General features: G+C 39.4%; 1 protein-coding gene across 6 annotated transcripts in view; it reads right to left on the bottom strand.

The window, feature by feature from the left end:
- Positions 1-17,924: 17,924 nt before the first annotated feature.
- The window catches only part of MPDZ (multiple PDZ domain crumbs cell polarity complex component), a 160,073-nt gene continuing 157,925 nt past the window's right edge, over positions 17,925-20,072 (bottom strand). For all 6 annotated transcript variants that reach the window (XM_032306254.1, XM_032306257.1, XM_032306259.1 and 3 more), the window contains one exon: positions 17,925-19,353. In XM_032306254.1, the coding sequence (XP_032162145.1) occupies positions 19,207-19,353 (147 nt within the window). In that variant the 3' untranslated portion in view covers positions 17,925-19,206. The remainder of the gene's footprint in view (positions 19,354-20,072) is intronic.

The following is a 20,072-nucleotide window of genomic DNA, read 5'->3' as shown; positions in this document are numbered from 1 at the left end:
TTATAACATATTTGAGTGAATCAAGTCATCCTGGTCCTGAGGAAATCGTGAATAGGAAATCAGGGACTTGTGCAGAAAGCTGCCATGTTGAGGCCCCCCAGAAATAATCCCACAGATAACAGGAGGGTTGAAGTACCCCGCTATAGCCCCACAAGAAGAGCAGTCATCAACTGTTACTCTCTGGGGCAGGCTGGCCCTCAGACTCAACAGAGAAAACCTTGGCCAAGTTGTACAAGTTGGAATGTGAGTTGACCTGGCTTAAACATGGAGCTAACCAAGGTTATCCTCTTTCCAGTTTAATGTTATCAAGCATCTTAATCAAGCCTAATCTTAACTCTGAAGTAGAAAAGAAATCCTTTGCAGACCTCTCTCCCCTACCAAAAAAGAAAAAATTTTAAAAAAATTTAAAAAATAAAATAAAAAATAAAAATTTTCCTCAGTGAAAGTTGCCAAATAAGATATCTCATTCAAATTGGGTCATATTCGCGAGATAAATAAGAGTCCTGACAGGTTTCTAATTCCAGAAAAGTCACTGTACAAACGGAGGTCTTCATGTCTGAAATACCAGTGTTCTTTAAGGTCTAAGGATTTCTCCTCTGCACTAAGGAGATAAACTAACATGTTTGAGGTTAACTTGTATTTTTTAAGAAGGAAGTGTCAGAATCCACTGTGGCTGTTTCCCAAGGAATCCCTTCTAAAAATATTATTATTGGATTGCTTTGATATGAGCAGGCTGTCTCCTTAAGATCATGTCCTTGTAGTTCCCTAAGAGGGTCCGATGTAAAATGGACCCTGTCTGAGAAAGAATGGGTTTACACAACAAGGAGAAAGTTAAACTGAGCCAGGAGGCTTTTTATAGGAGAAAAAACAAAAAAAACAAAAACACCTCTTCTTGCAAAGCCTTTCCAGGAAGTTACTTGTCAAGCCCAAGGCCACATCCAGAATTAAATCCTTTGCAAATCTCCAAAGTGAATTTATACAGAAGGGACAGAATACCAAAATTATATCTGTGGGAGTTTAAAAGTAAATTTTGATGATCATGTACAGGAAATGTGGAGAAAATTCATCACCTAAGCCAGTAATTGATAGCACTGTCTTTGAGACACTGTAGTTTGCTTGCAATAATCTCAGCATCTGTTTAAAAACTCTCCACTAAATAATTTTGTTCTCTTGAACTGGAAGAAAAAAATAGGTGTCACAGAGCACGTTTGTGTGCAGAGCAGAAACTTTACCATTAGCAAATGCAGGTGTTAAAATTAATTTTCTTAGAGTTGTCAATGTCAAACATCTATTAATCTAGAGACTTCAGTTCCCATAAGGAAGAAATAAGAGTATCCAGCATAACGTTTGGAATTTAGGTATACTTAATAATGTGCTAATTTTTATTGAACAAATGGACGATCTGCTCTATGCCCAGCCCTGTTTCGGGGAATAAACAATAATTCAAAAGTATAAGTAAAGGTCTAACCGTGTCTAATAGAGTTTTCTAAGGAAATCTCATATTGGTTCAAAATGTTTCTCTACGGTGTTCCATTTCTCAGATGATTAAAATTACCATTTCTGTAAATATGTTTGTAGAAAAATTCAATCCTAAGTGTTCTAAGGCCAAACTACTAGCTAAGTTTACTTTTTTTTTTCCCCCTACTGAGGAACTTTTATGCACAAAATGTTGAAGACTGCAGTGATGATCACTGATAATGCCAGAAGCAGAAATCAGAAAAATGATTTTATTTTTATCAGTGAATTATTACAACATAACTTTCCTTTCTTGTATAAAATATAAAAATAAGCACTTACAAAATTTGTCTAAATTGGATCAAAGAAAAATTTCAACTAAATCTTTCTTTTTACCAGAAATGAAGATCTTTTTTTTTTGTTAGGAGAGAAAGATAAAGAAAACTGAAAACAACGATTTTAAAAAGTCATTTTTCCTCTTCAAATTCTAGCCATTATGTGCAGTAATAGCATCGTTGAAAAGCCAGGCTTCTAGGTATCAAGTATTTCGTGGGGCTGTTGTTTTAATATTCTTCATAAAGAATTTATGGTTCAGAATACAAGGAGCTTGGCTTTATCACATATATTTTCTGACGTGAAGTTAGATTTTCAGGAATGGAAGATTTTCTTAAGAGCTGACTGAACAATTACTTGATTTAGTGCTTTGTATTTTTTCAATAACTACTGAAAAGCCTGGGGATATACTCTTCTTTTTGCCCTAAGAATTTACTTCAAAAGAAGAGCTAATTTTTATAGAAACAGAGAGAATATAATCAAGCTCTCAAATTTGGGGAAAAGGGTGTATATCACTTTCTACTCTGCTTTGTATCTTGGGTATGTTTCTGAGGAAATATAATGTTCCAGTATTTTAGAAATGAGAAACAGCTCTTTTCCTGAAGGATCCATTTAGCTACTCAGAATGAGAAGGATGAGTTGGGGACAGAGAGGGGCATCGGGGGTGGGGGGCTCTGGGGTGGGGAGGGTAGGATAGATAAAGCAAAGGATCATGGACTCTACTGCCCTCTAGTGGAGATGCTCTCCAGACAAAACTGAGCGGTTTCACAGATTTCCTTTATTCTCTAGTGGGCTTTATTTTTCCTTTGAGAATTTAAACTGAATGGAAAGGTCTTTAACGAATTGACAACAGTTCCTGGAATCTCAGGAATAGCCACGTTGTACTGCATTAGTCATCGTTATCATCTGGTCCCTGATTTTTTTAGGTCACTGAGGAAGAATACCAAGCGCAGAATCACCACTATAAAACCATTCCTGGAAAGTGCTCTCCGCCTCCTCCGCTCCCCCCAAATGCAATAGCCTAGTTTCAGAACTGTAAGCACGTCCCCCCTCCCCCACCCCGAGTGCCTCCATTTCTCCTAAACATCTAACGTCCTTGTCACACGTTGGAGTCAGAAGCTGAAGAATTAAGATAACTCTGGCCCGGTGGTGTCACTGTTGCACTGTCCGTGCGTGTATACCTGCGCCAGGCTCCGTTGTTGAAAGCTAAATGGTGATGGTGGGGGTAAGCCTTGTATTTTAATGTGGGTGCAAGGTGACTTCACCTTTACATTTATTGACTATGTCTCTCAAAGTCATAGGCTAATCCTTCATTTTTTACCCCTAAATTTTCCTTTCAAATAGGACTTGTGCTATGTAGAAACTCGCACTAAAACATCTTAGTAGTGTTCATTGCTAATCTATATTTATCAATTTCTAATGCATTTCCATGTACTGAATGTGCTTTATAATCAAGTATAATTCCAACTGCCTCTACATGCACCAGTGCTTTTTAAGCTGCACCGAATATTAAATTACCACACAATGGCTCCGTCTGGTAATCTGATATTGCCATCGCTATTATACAAACACAGACATTCAATCAAGGTTATGTAGGGAACTCATGCCAATAATAACCACAATGGTAATCGAAATACAATTGTGCTTCGTTTTGCTTTCATGCAACTGTCCCAAGACTTAGTAGCTGGCGTGATGAGAAACTGAGAGGGGCATTTATTTGCCTTCTGTTGCCATGGTAGGGCAGGTAATGTCTAAATCTACTCCGATTCACAGACACAATTTAGGGAACCACGAACTTTATTTAATCCCTACTGATTCCATCCAAAATACCATGTCTCACCTAATGCCCGGATAAAACATGCTGTATGTTTTCCAATATGGCCTGTTCTGCATTTCCCATCCCTTGCATTTGCCATTGCCCTGCATCTTCCCCTTCTGTCAAAGAAAGAGATGACTTGAAAAGATCTTTCAAGGCATTTCCTGCTGGAAATTTCTATATATTGATAACGGTGAACGGAACTCTTAATGGTTTAACGTCTGAACTTTTGATAGGACGGTTCAATAAGTTAATCATAGCAATCAACTATTATTTATTCATCTTCTTTACCCAGACTTCAATTGTACAAGGTGAGCCAAGAATAATCTGGCTAACTTTCCTTCAATTTAGCTAATATGGTAAGATACTATTGTTATAAGTTATTTAAAGTATTGAATCCTTTTAAAAACATCATTGGCATCTATCTGTGCTAAATCAAGAGTCACTCATCATCGGAAAACTGAGTTTTAGTCCTAGTTTTACCACACGCGACTGCTAACTTCAAAGATGATTCATCCACAACATTAGTGGATTCTTTCCACTAATATTTAAAATTAATTTAAAATTCTTAATCTTATTGAAAATCAGAAAGTTCCAAGCAAGTTATTTAGTAACACCTTTGGAATGATGCCATACCAGGGCCATAGGATATGATCAATGTTTTGGTCAAAGATAACAAGCTAGAAAGGTGGCAGATAATTAGAATATGACAATATACCCAAGCACAGGAAGTGACCAAGTAAGAACAGTCAGCTTGGAAACATATTTCACCATCAACGGCCTGGCTTGTACTCTGCACCTAAGCTACCAATGTCAACAAAGTTTTTTTTGCTGCAACTTAGCGGCTATGCCAAATGCTAACCCAGTGTTTCCCTCTCCAGCTCCAAGCCTCCTGCAGGCTGGACCGTGCACAGAGGATTTCCTTTTCACCACTCACAACTCACATCCAGTTCCTTTAGGGAAAAAACAAACAAACAAACAAAAAACTTTCTCTCTCAAAAGAAAAAAAAAAGTGTATTATGGCCCGTTAAGTTTTGTGGAATAAGAAACTGAATGAGAACCCAGTCCTTCTGTCCCAATGTTTGAAATCTTTTGGGGAGGATTATAAAAATGGCTGAATCACTTGAGCAAATCGAAGTTCTGTGTGGTAGAGGTGTGCTCCCTACACAGGCATTCCTTAGAACTTGAGTCTTACTGCGTATTTTTGGTCACATGTGTTTGGGCAATCGTAGTCTACACCCAGTCAAGAATTACGGGATACTGCGGTATTTGACTGTCTGATACACTGGACGTGAAACACATCTCTTTAACTGGGTTTAACCAATGTTCCAGCAATTTATTTTTGGACCATGATTTGTGAATATATGACGCTTAAAAAATACCATGCCAGAGATAAAATTTCAGGAGCATGAGAAGAAGAAAGATGAATTCTGATTAATAATACATACTGTTTTCTGAGTGTGCATTATGTGCTAGGTCCACCTTCCATGAGAAGCACTTTAACACGTAACAGACCATGAAATAGAAAACTTTGTGAAAACTTTGTGAGCTAAGTCTTGAAGAATGAGTAACCCGGGGACATGTCTGAGGAGAAGGTAAGTATAAATAGAAACATGAAGGCCAGCATGTGCCATTCACATTTGCAAAATTATGAAGAGAGCAATAGGCCCAGGCTTCATCAAACTTCATCAGAATAAAACTCAAGAGTCATGGGAAAATTTGCGGCCGGGTTGTAGATGCGTCGAAGCCTAAGCAAGGAATGGACTTATTTTTCTAATGGATGGAAAGCCTGAGACACATCTGTGCCGCAAGTGGCATGTTTGAACGACTGGTCTGGGTATTGCCAGGGACACATGTAGGTTGAACACACACACTGGAAAGTAAAATCAGGACTTAAAAGGAATGTACTTTTCTCACTTTTAGGGCTCTTGAATATGTCTAGCAGTTTTCTTCAAATTCTCCCCAAACGTGTTTTCCTCCTCCTTCATTTCCTCCTCAATGAAGCCTCGTTTTCCTGAAACATTCACATCTGACACATCTTAACACTAGTTTTTCAGGTAATTTATCTTAAATGTTAACAGAATACAGTATTAGCAGTGTTTATTTATCTATTTTTTTTATAAAAGCTGAAAATATTTTAACCCTTTTTGTGAGTTAAATATTTGGAGATGAGGGAACCCATTTTATAAAGCACCAGAGAGGCATGGCCGGATAAACAGCAGGAGGACTCTCTCATTCAGAAAGATGGACTCTCTGCCAGAGCTGAAGTCAGGTCTGGGTCAGTAGGCAACCGTAGGCACCTGGCCTTCGGCACTCCGAGTCCAGATAAAAAGACAGCAAGAAAGGAGAGACCCTGAGATAAGCCAGAGGTGTGTCTCATTCAAAGCGTGGGCACGTGACAACAATGACAAATGCAGGGCAGGCCATACTGGGAAACGTACAGCATGTTTTATCTGGGCGTTAGGTGAGACATGGTATTTTGGGCGGAATTCCGTACTGTCCTTGGATAGGGAACTAACAAAGACAAGCAGATAAACAGACTGGACACTAGAGACCAAGGGCGAGGACAAGAACAAGAACAACAGGTTCTCTACACAAGTGATAGCGAAGGTAAAGGAAGTAGGGTTTTGAATCAAGGTAAGACTGGTACCCGAGATGACCACTTTGATCTCCAGACTGCAGAATGAAAGTAAATTCTTCACATTCTAGTTTCCGCTCAGGGTACCCTGTGGGGAACAGGGCTAGATCTCTGCCAGTGACCATAAAACATGGCCCAACAGAGGAGGACAGTTCAAGGAAGGAAGATTCTTCCGTTAACAGACCAGTCTGGATATAGACAGTCTAGCCACTGGCTAGAGCAGTGGTAAAATATGCCCCAAGTCCTAGCCTCAACCTTCTTCATTCCTAACTATCCCCAAGTAAAACTGTGAAACACCAGCCACTGGGGAGTTGGAGATAGCCTTTGTGCACAGGGACTTTAAAGCTGGGTGGGAAACAGAAGTGACATAAACTTTATTGTCCTGCCTCTTAGAGGACTTTCCACTTGGTAATGAAATGCACCCACCTCCTTAACCAAAGGGAGAAAGACTTTTTCCCCTCTATGTCACCAAACTCACCCAAGTCAAACAATGCTGCCTCCATCCGTGGAGGGACTCTCAGTGACTGGTTCTGGCACATGGTGGGTTGTCCACCCGTGATGGGGTGGGGAAGGGGACAGAGTCAGGGACTACTGGTCAACTGCATGGAAGTTGGCAACCAGGGGTCGTCATTCAAGGGCAATGGGGCACTTCGTCTCAACCTCACAGTTTTCTGGTCCTTATGCTGGAGGTTTCTTCCTCTCCCCACACACCTCCCACTTCAGCTCTTCCATCCTCTTATTCTAGCCTTGTTCTGATAGAGCTTTGTGGAGTGAAAATATTGTGTGGTAGGCACCCAAACATTCTCTTCTAACATTTTTGCCAGCAGCTACTCGGGGACTCTGCTTATGTTACAGTGTGGTCTGGGGAAGGGAAAAATGGCTTTTTGCTTAGGAGAGAGAGGAAGGGTGGTAAAGGGGGAAGCGGGGGGAGGGGCAAGAAATGTATAGGGAAACACACATACAGTTCCAGATAGAATCCCTCACAGACCTGCACATTGCTCTACACATACTCACATACCCTGCCTTGCCTTCCCTACAGTCTCCCAAATAGGGAGATATTTTATTTTTGCTTGCTATCACTTGTTTATGTGCTCAAACCAGGTAAGGGGATGATTTTATCATGAAAAGTCGTCAAAATCAGAGATTAAATATATTTCCTAGGGGCTATTCTGTGCTGCCCTCCATGATAGTCAAGGAGTGCATGGAACTTTGGATGGGGTTGTGCAAAGGTGCTAGACCAAGCTGGCCTGCTGGCAGGCTCAAGTGGTCATTCCCGCTGGAAGGTGGAGGAAGGAAATGGGGCAGCATGTAGGCGAGGAGAGTGCTGGAGAATGAGTAGGGGAGGCGATATAATTTTTAATCCTTTCTTTGAGAGGAGGTTAGGATAAAAGTCAGTCAAAAGATTTTTAAGAAGGTTTAATGAGCATAACATTTAAGATTTCATAAATGAAATAAATAGACTCTTTTTAGTCTTATTTTTCAGTTCCCAGACTGTACTTCTTGGAATGTATAGCTCATTTATACTAATACTACATGTAAATTGTGGTTTACCTATCGATCATGCCTTTATGAAAACCAACTTTAGATTTCAAGTCTACCAAAAAATTTGTGTATGGAATTTGATGAGGGCTGACAAGAAAGACAAAGAAATTGGGGTGCCTGGGTGGCTCATTCGGTGAAGCATCTAACCCTTGATTTCAGCTCATGTCATGATCTCAGGCTGGTGAGGTGGAGCCCCTCGTGGGGCTCCCCAGTCAGGGCAGAGTCTGCTTGAGATTCTCTCCCTCTCCCCTGCTTGCATGTGTGCTCTTTAAAATAAATAAATCTTGAAGGAAAGAGGAAGGAAGGAAAGAAGGAAGGAAAGGAGGGAGGGAGGGGAAAAGGAAGGAATGAATGAAGGATGGATGGATGGATGGATGGATGGAAGCAAGCCAAAGAGATTAGAAAATTGATAAATAAGCTATGGGTAGAAAAGGCTTAATTATCAGGGATGTCATGTTTAGTGATGGAATACTAAAGGAAAATAAAACTCCATGAAACTATCTTACTCACTCAACTTGCCTGGGTTTTGTTTGATTTATATTTGTCAAGAAGGGTTTGCAAGTGTCTCTTCTAGATGAAATGTTAGTGAAATTCTGGAAATTTCTATGGTCTTTAGCCTTTGTAGTCCCCTCTACTGTTAACAATCAGAGTGTCCCTTGCCTCTGAGCCCAGCCTTAGGCAACGAGCTCTCAGTCCACGCATGTAAACCGGGGTCTTTAATGTTGTAAGGCTTGCCATCACTGCTCTCTTCCACTTTTATTGATCCAAACCGAAGACCACACCCTTTCATTTCCAGAAACTTGGTTCCTACTTATTTCTCTGAGAGAGGCAAGGAATCGTTCTTCCTACAGTCTTGAACTAGAGTAATGATAACAATGTCCGTATTGCAAGGGTCCTTCTCTAGCAGGACATGAAGAATGCATGAATATCCTTCACTAAAGGGAGAGTTGTCTGATGTGTGGAGACGGGAGAGCTGCGAAAGATCTCACAGAGGACGTCTTCACAGCCACTGAGCCTCCGCCGATCATCTGTTTCCAGAAAACGTTCACTGTCTAGAGACTTCATGAAGAAGACAGGTGAAAAAAAAATTTTCCTGGACCAAAGACTACTCTAGTTGTCAACTCTTACCTTATTCATCAAATATACAATCCTCTCTAGCCCTGTGTGTTCAGGTTTTGTTAGTACATTTGTTTGATTATACTTCTAGCCAAATCTACACTAGAAAACTATTGGGGCGACAGGGACACTTACTTAGCATTTTAATCCAGAAAACGAATTTCTTCTGAAATATCTAGATTTTGGCTTTATTTCATTTCTCCTCTCATGCCATCTGTCATGATGCTTCTCACGACTTTGGGTGGCTCACAAGATAAAGGAGGGAGGAAATAACTTTTTCCTTGCATGATATCAGGTGCCATTGGAATTGACTATTCTGATTATTATGAATATTACCTAAGGTAAATGTCAAGGAGATTAAGAATGCCCAAGTACTAATTTTTATGAAGATGTATTATTTGTCCAGCACATGGGGCACCCATTTTGATATGTTGTTTAAAATGGGTTTGATTAAATAAGATACACATAGTACTTTTTTAAAAAAATTTATTTATTTGTCAGAGAGAGAGAGAGAGAGAGAGAAGACACAAACAGGCAGAGTGACAGGCGGAGGCAGAGAGAGAGGCAGGCTCCCTGAAAAGCAGGGAGCCCGATGTGAGACTCGATTCCAGGACTGTGGTATCATGACCTGAGCCAAAGGCAGCGGCTTAACCAACTGAACCACTCTTCTGTGATAAAGATTATCTTAGTGAGCTTCTCCAGTTGATTAAGAAGAATTTAAATTCCAGAAAGATTTAAACCATATGCTAGCTAGATACCATCCCTTCCCCTGGTAAGCATCCACTGGACCTAAGTTTTGCCAATATCTACAGAAACAATCAGCAGTTACAACCTGCCCTTCATGCGCTTGAGACCGTGAGCATTTTTTCTATTTCCTCAAAGAGTGAAAAATATCCATGACTTCTCACCATTCTCTTAGTCTCACTTCCCCAAAGCTAAAGAAACCCTTTTAAAAGAAGGGGAAGAGACAGAAGCTGCAAACCAACAATGTCCACCATTGACATTATTCTTGGTTTGTTTTTCTTTGATCTGTCCAAGTCTGTCCCAAAATGATTATATCATTCACTATTTATAATCACTAAACATTTATGAAGCTCTTGGTAATTTTATGCAATTATATGCAATTTGTGAGATTTTGTAAACTCTGCTTTTTGTCCTCAAATTAGAATTAGAATTGACCTGCTCTATTATCTTCCATGGACCCTCAGGAAGCCCCTATTTATCCTTTACATACAATGATAGAAATTTTATCAGAATCGTCTTGGGGCTAATGATCTTCCCCTTTCCTCTGAACTTCTTCCTTTCTAAAGAAACTCTTTCTTCCTCCTCCCATCCGTCTGCTTCTCCCTCACTTCTCTCTCCATTGCTGAGAACTGCTGAGCTATTATTACTTTCAATATGGTAACAGGGTCCATAATGTAGACAAAATAAAGGAACAAAGTACAATACTTTCCTGTAAAATGTGAATGTCTGAGCCACAGTGAGGACTTTTTTAAAAAGTGGTGGAAATATCGTACTTGGGAATGGGTTTGTTCTTCAGTGAATCAATGGTGAATATTTTTTAAAAAGTCATGTACTGCAGGGGCGCCTAGGTGGCTCATTCAGTAAAGCATCCGACTCTTTGTTTGGGTTTGGGTCATGATCTCATGGGTTGTGGGATGGGATAGAACCCACATCCATTTCCTCACTCAGCGGGAAGTCTGACTGGAATGTTCTCTCCTTCTCCCCCTGCCCCCATGCTCACTTGCTCCCATACACATTCTCTGTCTCCAAAAATAAATAAATCTTCTAAAAAATTATGTACTGCAAAATAAAAAATATATGCCACCTCATACACTGGAAAAAGGGATATATGTGATTTATTAATAAAGCACTTTATCAGTAGGAATGTTTCATTTTTAGGACTATATAATAGGAAAATGACGGCATAGACAGCATTGGTCAATTTGATAACTTTTTAATCAAAACACCTATAATTGTATGGTTTAAGGTAATGTATAACAATGGTGTATGTTTTAAAACTTTAAAGACTTCCATATTCATTACATATTTTTGACTTTCAAAAACTTGGATGGAAGCTATTATTCCTATGAAGAAATACATTAAGAGAAACTAAGTATCTGGCTAGTAAAAAATTTATGGATCCAATCCCACTTTTTCCTCTTCTGAATTTTGGAACATTTTTCACAATCCCATTCAAATTCTTTAGTAACTAAATCTCCATTCTCTCCGGGATCCAGAATCCCCATATGGAAAGTTGTTACTTTTATTTCTTTTTTCTTTTTTTCATGTGGAAGGTGAAAAATAAAGATGCTCTTCAGGAGGAAGATTGTGGTAAATATGTCACCAAAAAAGAAAAAATAATGTACAGTCATAGAGGAAAACTCGCAAAAGCCTTGCACACTCTAGTACTTGACATCACAACTTCACATGGGTATGTCTATCTGCCACTGATCACTTCTGCACAGGTGGTTGTAAACACTGTATTCTTTGGGATCCCAATGCTGAAACATGTTTAAGGGCAATTCTTGGCCCCTCACAGTGTCCAATGTTGAGAAAACTGAAAAGTATGGTTTCTTTTACAAGTACTCATAAACTATTTCATTAGCAAGTGGGTATTGAGAATGTTTATAAGCTTACCCCATCCAATGTACAAAATTAGGAATGACCAGTCTGCTCTCTGGTTCAAATAACCACCACTTTTTGTCGCATCCAAGGCAAAGTGTGCTGCAGTATCCCAAGTAGACACTTTTATTTTCCCAATCTTCACCTAAATGGTAAACAATATGAACTTTCATACAGCTTGAAGCTTATCATCAAATGTGATCATCACTTGGGAGAAGTTCTGCTTAAAAGCAAATCCCCTTTTGTTGACTCCTTAGAAATGAAAATATTAAAAATTTAAAAAGAACTTAATCATTTGTAGTACATGCAATTCCCACCTTACATTTCCACAACTGATTTAGTATCAGTCACTTGAGAAATAAGGTCTAATACGGAAGAAAGGACATCCTAACCTCACCGACATGGCAGACATCTGACCTCACCGACTTCTTTGTAGAAGACCGCTCAGTCTATCAAATTAACTTGTTTAAGATTTTGCTTATTTGAGGGAGAGAGAACACAAGCAGGGGAGGGAGAGGGACATGCAGACTCTGTGCTGAGCCCCCCACTGGGGCTCAATCTCATGGCCCTGAGATCAAGACCTGAGCCAAAATCAAGAGTCTGACGCTCAGCCGTGTCGGAGCCGCAAAGCCCCATATTCCTCCATATTAACTTCTGCTTTGTTCCCTCCCTTCTGAAAAGGAACTGCATGTAAAAAGGAGGATGAATGTAAAATGTATCTGTCCCAACTAATTTAACACAAAGGACTGAGGAAGACAGATTGTGTGAGTGATGGATAGTGTATAATTTTCCATTTACTTGTAAAACTAGATACTTGTCTTATTATGCAAGTGATGTGGCTAGATTGATAGAACTTCCCACTGGGTTTAAGTCATTCCTGCCCCAAATACATATTTAAATATGAAAGGGCGGCACATCCACCTCACTGATCAGTGAGTCTGCCGTGCTCAGTTCTCCTGAATTGTTTTTGCTTTTGCTTCCCATTCTAGCAGAAATTATGAGGCACTGACTAGAATGAGCAAGTAAGGGGCACTTCCTGAGAGTATTTTTAAGTCAGAATATAAATGAATACTAGTGACAGCGCACTCCAGATGACCCCAACATCCCACCACGGATATCATCATCGCCCTTAGGTTCACAGACTCTACCATTTATCAGGTGCCACCGTGTGTAGACACTTCATCTCATTTGATACTAAAGGAACTGGGAAGAAGATGTTATTATACCCATTTTACAGACAAGGAGGCAGAGGCTCAGAGAGGTCAGCTGCCTGCCTGTTGGCAGTCCCGCCAGGGTATGGATCCAGGACTTGGGAGTCAGAGGTCCAAACTCTACACTCCATTTCAGAGAAATCTAGAGTTCCCTCAGCATAAGACATTTATCGGCTCTGACTTACATCCATGCAAGGCAGAGTGGGTGCTGGGACGTTGAGGACTTCATTACATAAATACCCGTAATGTACAGACCGGAAAAACCTTAGAATCAACTACCAAATAGAAGGAGTAAGATCCAGGGACTTAGAAGTTAAGGTAGATGGGATGTAAATAATCCTGCTTGTTATCTAAATGGCAATAAAATACAAATATACATTTTAAATGTACAGTTCATTTACTAACTCTGAGATTAAAAGATAAAGAAATTATATGCTCCTTAGACTAAAAAACCCACTTCTTTTCTCCCCACCCCCCACACTTTTTCTTACAAGTGGGCCAGCATCTTTATCACACAGTGAACGCCTAGCTCCAGATCTCCTATTTTGGTGGGAACTATGTCTAAGAAAGAATAGTTTGTCTTTTTATTTTTTAAAATGTGGGTAAGAGAAATATAAGAGAAGTAATAGAGAAATATAAGAGAAGTAATAGAAGTAATATAAGAGAAGTAATAGTAATCTCATGAAGGCATTTACAAAAATTCTGAAGCTGCAACTAGAAGATGCTGGTTGTCTGTTTAACTGCACAGGTATCCAATGGCCACAACCTGAAGTACAGGAGAACTCACATTCCTTAAATTAAGAGAACTCACGGTAAATTCTAAAAAGTTCAGTGACATCACTGAAATACCTGTAGCAAAACAAACTGTCTCTATAATTCACTATACTGACATACTTCCCAGAGTAGCTGCTTCTTAAAACACTGAACAAGTTTCTAAATATCTGAGTGATAACTGGCCGATCTAGCTTGTACCTATAGTGAGAAATCAAATAAACTTTTCTAGGATTCAATTAGTAAATTTAGTAAAATGTAAACTTAAATTTAAGTACAGGCTCAGGAGCAATCTTTTTCTTATGGGGCTGACATCTATTTTAATATTCACAGAAAGGACAAAAGACCATGACTGTAGTAATGACTTATTTTTAAAATTGGGTAAATATTTAATTATTTAACTTAGAGAACTGCATTTTTCCCTTACAAAAATAAGTATGTCAGGCTGTGTTTTTTACATATTGTGTTGCCTCACTCAAACTTGTCTGGAGCCAGTGAATGAACATATTTCATATTCAGTGGAGAGATTTTTATCAGTACACTTAAAGGCAGCAGGGTGCCTGATTAGCTATGCCTGCCATCTGCATAGCCCTCCAGGTGCAAGAGGCATTAGCTTTATTTAATATTACCACAACATTAATTTTACTCCATTAATTTATGTCATTTGTCCTTTATCTCAAACTCAGATTGCCAAAACAAAAGCACTGGAGGTGATGACCCAATTCCGGTTTTAGAGAAAGGCTTATAAACAAAATCTTAACCTCATTAGCAAAAATATTCTTAAGAACAGGAGTTGACTGTCTTGCTTTCACATTTTAATAAAGGAGTCTATCAACAAAACCTTCCTGACTTTGGTATCATGGAGTTTTCCCAAAGAGGGAGTATCTTCCCCGAGATCACTGTTGCAGGTGGCAATGACAAGGCACTAGAAAATACCAAATCACATAATGAAAAGGTATTTTCTTGCAGTTGCTTTAAGTAAAGAGTTACCTGCTGAGTCATTATTACCATTTTAACATTTACTTCTCCCTTTCTAGCAAAGCCAGCAGGCCTTCTGACCCTTCGTAGGTAAGAGTATCCTGATGGAATTTAATAAAGTGGGTTTTGCTTGTAGTTACTTTATACTTATGGAAAATTATATTAGTTTTCCATTTAAAGTACTGAGATACAATTTCTCTTGTAACCACATTTAAGTTAAAAATTAGTCTATATTTAAAGAAAAATATTTTGTAATCATACTGCTAATTACTAAGTATTATACAAGTTAATACAAGGATATGGAAAACATGGACTGTATGACAACTGGAATTTTGGTATAAACTGATTTACACCCACCCACTTTAGAGGAAAAAGACAATATTACACAAAAATGAGAGGTGAAACTATTAAAGAAAGCTATGGAACCTATATTACTCTCTGTCTACCAGGATAGAACACACATGCACAACTATTACCATTTCTTGATAGATTATCCTGTGCATGGTACCAATGCTTAATATAGAATTACCTCCCCGGATTTTCCAAACCAAGGTAAATCCCTATGTCTTACCAAATGGAATAAAGTGCCATTTGGTTAATGAAGTTCAGAGGAGTGGAACTTTGTGAAATATTTCAAGGTAGATTCAGGGAAAAAATCATTACTTCTAATACATCAGTAAGAAAAGAAATGAGAGAAAAAGTATGTTTTCCAAGGAAGAGTGCAAGTGTGCTGTTTCTGAAAATATGTACCCCTGCAAAGAGGAGGAAGGCAGGGGAGGGAAGGAGAAAGGATCTCAAAGTATTCCCAAGGGACACGACCTCTGAAAAAATGCCCAGTGTTGCATGAACAGGTTGAAGCTCCTCCTAGAAACCGCCCAAAGCAGTCTTTTGATGGTAGTACTTTCAGAATCCTCATGAAACATTTTTAGTGAGGGAATTCTGAGATCACGGCCATAGATTTGTCTCCTTTTGACAGAATTCATTCTAGGAGCCCACTATTGAACTTTCAGCACTTCCCCAGTAAGTAAAATTCTTAGATAATACAATTTTTTCTAATTCACATCAAAATGAACCATATGGACAAACCACCCATATTCTGAAGGTAAAAAGTAGCCAGATATCAAAGTCAAAATCACTTTTAAAACATTTGCTCTGCCTAGTTTTCATGCTCTTGATTTAGGAATTTTCTTGCCATCCACAATTCTTTTCCATTTGAGGGGACAGAGGCCAATCCCGTCTTACAAATAACTCTCTTTTGAAAAGGTTAAAGTTAAACCTTAATTCCTAGTAGACAAAATTGAGGAACATCTGCATAAATCAAGTGCATTCCAGAAAACCTGTCACTGACATGAAACAACACACCAGGGCTGCTGGAAGCAGGTGATGATAGTTTGGACATTCCCACACCTATGCCGAGAAAACAAAACAAAACAAAAGGCTCTTTAGCCCTGTCTCCCTGCAGGCATCCTTTCAACCTCTCTACTCATGAAGAAAGACCATAAATCAGTGTGCACCATCTTCAGATAAGCAGACAGCTGATCAGATCTAGGGCAACATGGGACCGGTCCCCTCAGAGCAAGGAATAGGGTCCTTGGCTTCACTAAACCTATCACACTCTGCTTAACACTATGCCCCAAAAAAACAAAACAAAAACTCGTCCCTTTTCTTGTCTCATCTTTCACGAATGTTCATGCTTTCATGCTTCCCGCTCCATCCTTGTTCTGATGTGTGGAGCCGACTGAAGTGACCGCACCATGAGGACATCCACAGCTACACACGAGTTGGTGCTGAAATGATTATTATTGTTCTCCTTAGTGTGATCGTCATCACTGTCCTCGGGGCGGGATCACAAAGAACACGAGAAATGTGTAGCATTTGCCAGTGTGATTTAGTCACGTGAGGCGTTATATGGCACCTATAATGGGTGATTCCCTCTCTTGGGTTGTGCATCACAATGACTGCAAGGTTCAAGTCCTCAAACCCTTTGCGCAAACACTCTCTTCCACAGACAACTTGTATATCTACACAAAATCATCAAATACAGGAAGCACAAGCCTTTGTCACGTCTCTGCAATGCTGGTGAATCTATATATTCCTCTCAATCTTTCCCTTCCTTCCTCCCTCCTCTTTCCTGTGCTGACTTTGTTAATTAGTAGAATGCAGGGGGTGAGCTTTTCCTCAGCGTTTTTATATCCCTACAGTGGCATGCCCAGTTTCTTTTTCTGCATTTAGCATGAAGGCTGCAGCTAGCCAACTAAAACAATATTAATACCATGAAATGAATCACAACCTATCCTTTAATCATTTGCAGGCTCAACACACATGTCCAGCTCTTCTCCTGTCCACCAGATACAAGGATGGTAGCTACGAATATAAGAACATCGGCGACACTGTTACTAGTGTTCCCAGGCCTCCGTAACAATACCACCAACTGGGTGGATAACAACAGATATTTATTCTTTCACGGATCTGGAGGCCACAAGTCCGAAATCAAGGTGTCAGTAGGGCCAGACTCCCTGGGAAGACTCTAGGGAAAAATCTTCCTGACTTATTCTAGTTTCTGTAGCCCCCAAGGTGGTCTTTGGCTTGTTTTTTTGCCCCAGCTTTACAGGGCCTTCCTCCCCGATGTCTCTGTGACTCGATACAGCCTTAAGGATTTAGGGCTCAGCATGATCTCATCTTAACTAATTATATCTGCAAAGCCCCTATTTCCAAATGAGATCACATTCTGCGGTTCCTTGTGGCTGTGCTTCTCAGACACAGTGTTTTGGGGAGGTGCTTCTCAGACAAGTACACACACTTACCTGGAACTGTTCTCCTTGGGGTTCCCCCACATATTTACTCCAACTTTCATTTGGCTGGTTAAGCCACTCAGCTCAGTCTACCATGGAGTGTCGAGGACAACACCTCCTGAATTGTTAGAATGCGTGGGCCTATCCATTCTGTGTAAGAATCACAGAAGGCTTCTATTTTAGAACCGGATGCAAGCTTTGAGATAAGATGACCTATCATTTTATAGATGAGTGAATCAGACGGAATGCACACATTCATTGGCTAGTGAGGGGCAAAACGAGCAGAACAAGTGTTCCCTAATTCCTTGCTCAGTGTTCAAATCAGACGTTTTGCATCTATTAATGTAATAACTTCATTATGACTTCTTCTTTCTGAACTAGCTTTAGCTCAACTACCCCCAAGAACAATTCACAATGTTACTGCATTAATACAGCACCTCTGGAAAACCAGATAGAGACAGGACACTTCAGTATTAGGAAAACTTCTGGATGTAAGAAACATCCAGTTTTTCATCATGGCATCCAAAGTTCTGATTGTAACTATGGACACCATGTGTTCAGTTAGACAGGATAAAAACCAATTTTAAATTGTAAATCTTGAACAATATAATGGAGCTTTTTCCCAGTAAAAAGAACAAACAAAAAAATACTCCTGTTTCTTTATTTGTGCACCATGAAACTTGTTATTTATTCACTTCAGTTCTCCATTTACACAAAAGTGCTATAATAAAATATCTGTACACTACTTCTGTTACAAATATAGATAATATTTAAAGTGACTTTATATATTCTAATGTAGGAGTTTCACGCTCTAAAATGGGAATGAACACATGATAATTCCTCACCAGTTGTCTCAATAAACAGCTCCATCTGTTTCCCTTAAACTATTGTATTATAAGATGTTAATATAAGGCAATGAAATGAAGTTATGTTAATCCCCTTAATTTTTCTATCAATTTACTAATGGCACACAACCAAAATAATTACTAACACGTTGCTTTTTTCTCTGTCATTAAGATTAATAGTAACTGAAGACCAATTGCACAGCGTGCATTTTTAGTGTTGCATCAGTTTAAACCAGCATTAAGGATTCTGAGAGACTTCCATGTTCCTCCATGGCTAGCACGGCTGCTTTCTAGAGAAACTACAGTCAGTAGTGGGTGGCATCACCATCTTAGTTACAGAAACATGGAAATATTTTATAACAGGTCAAAAATAAAAATGAACATCGAGATTTGCATCAGCTGTGTTCTTTATCAACTTAGGACACTGTTACATATAATCGCTATTTACTCAATTTTAGGAACCCACTTTAGGAATTAAATACATATGTGTATATTAAAGGTAGGAGATGCAATGCTTTATAATAGTCAAATACTGTAAATACTGAGAGTATTTTTTAGGATTTCTAATAGAGATAACTGTTTTCTAGTTAGAAATGGGGAGAGGAGTTACTGATAAAATGAAGTATTTTTTAAATAAAATTTGAGATTTTCTTCTTTATTTTATATTTTCATTCTCACCCTAATTTACTAAAGCCATTTCTCTTACATTCAGTTTGGAATTATTTTCTTCTTTCTCTATAAACACATGTCCTCTATGAACACATGTTCAGCACATCGTAATTTCTGCACACGTGATGGCTGAATGTCAGACATCTTTACAAAGGACAGGGCTTACCTACACACACAGTCCTTCCCTTTGAGTTTATGTTCACAAAATCCAAGGAGAAAGGAAAAATGATGCTAGGTTGCAAGAAAATCATTTCCACATGAGAAAAACAAACTTAAGTGGTACTTCACCCCCCTCCTAGAGTTCTGAAGAGCTTGAAGAAGATGGCACAGGGAAAGTCATTTGCGAGATGAGTTCCGTTCCCTTCACAGTGTGGGACGGAGCAGGGGGTCAAGTTAGCCCCACTCTGCAGTAAATTCAGGAGAGAACCATTAAAGTGACAGTTCCCTTCGTCCGCTTAAGGATGGCCACAGCTTCTTCGTGGGTCACCCCTTCCAGACTCTGCCCATTGACAGCAATGATCTGATCACCCCTTTTGAGACGCCCGTCTTCCGAGGCTGCTCCCTGCAATTAGAAAGTAGGCTTGTTTGCTTCTCAAAAAATGCTGCCTCGCAGCTACACAACAGAAGAAGATCGAAACAAGAATGCAAATTGCTCTACATGTACACACACATGCCCTCGGTGCTCCCGGGGTGCTCCATTGCTCATCTGTAATGATGAGCAGACACATAGGAGGTCTTGCTCCTATATGGTTTTACCACCAAGATTCCAAGTGCAGAGAGAATCCAGCAGTCAACAGATTAGTTGGATGGTTTTTTGGCCATTCGGCACAGCAGTTGGTGGGAACTCAAATTAATAAAGAATATTTGGGAATTTGCCTAAGGAGAATGATTTCATAGGATCCAGAGTTTTTTTTGTTTTTTTTTTTTTTTATCCTGTAAAGAAGTCTACAGAAGACGACAAAGGACTGGACAGGAACAAAAGCATGTTTACAGGACATGGGCATGAGGCCATGGAACCCGAAGGTATGCAGAAACATGAAGGCCACACACACGTTGACAAGGGCAGGGTAGAATGCGAGTCCTAAAAAGTCTAACTATAATTCTTTTTGCAGCTTGAAGAGGCTGCTCGAGCTGCTTGTTCTTTACTTTCCCAGGGTGTGTGGAGTCTTCATATTTCTTATGGGCCTTAAAATGATTCAGATTAAACACAGACATTGCTGTGTGAAAAAGAATCCCATCTTAAGGCATGCTTATAGTAGGCAATTATGCAATTAAATATAA

This window comes from Mustela erminea, chromosome 12 (genome assembly GCF_009829155.1).
Source record: "Mustela erminea isolate mMusErm1 chromosome 12, mMusErm1.Pri, whole genome shotgun sequence".
In the NCBI taxonomy this organism is placed as follows: domain Eukaryota; kingdom Metazoa; phylum Chordata; class Mammalia; order Carnivora; family Mustelidae; genus Mustela; species Mustela erminea.
This window is presented reverse-complemented; position numbering and strand designations above follow the sequence as displayed.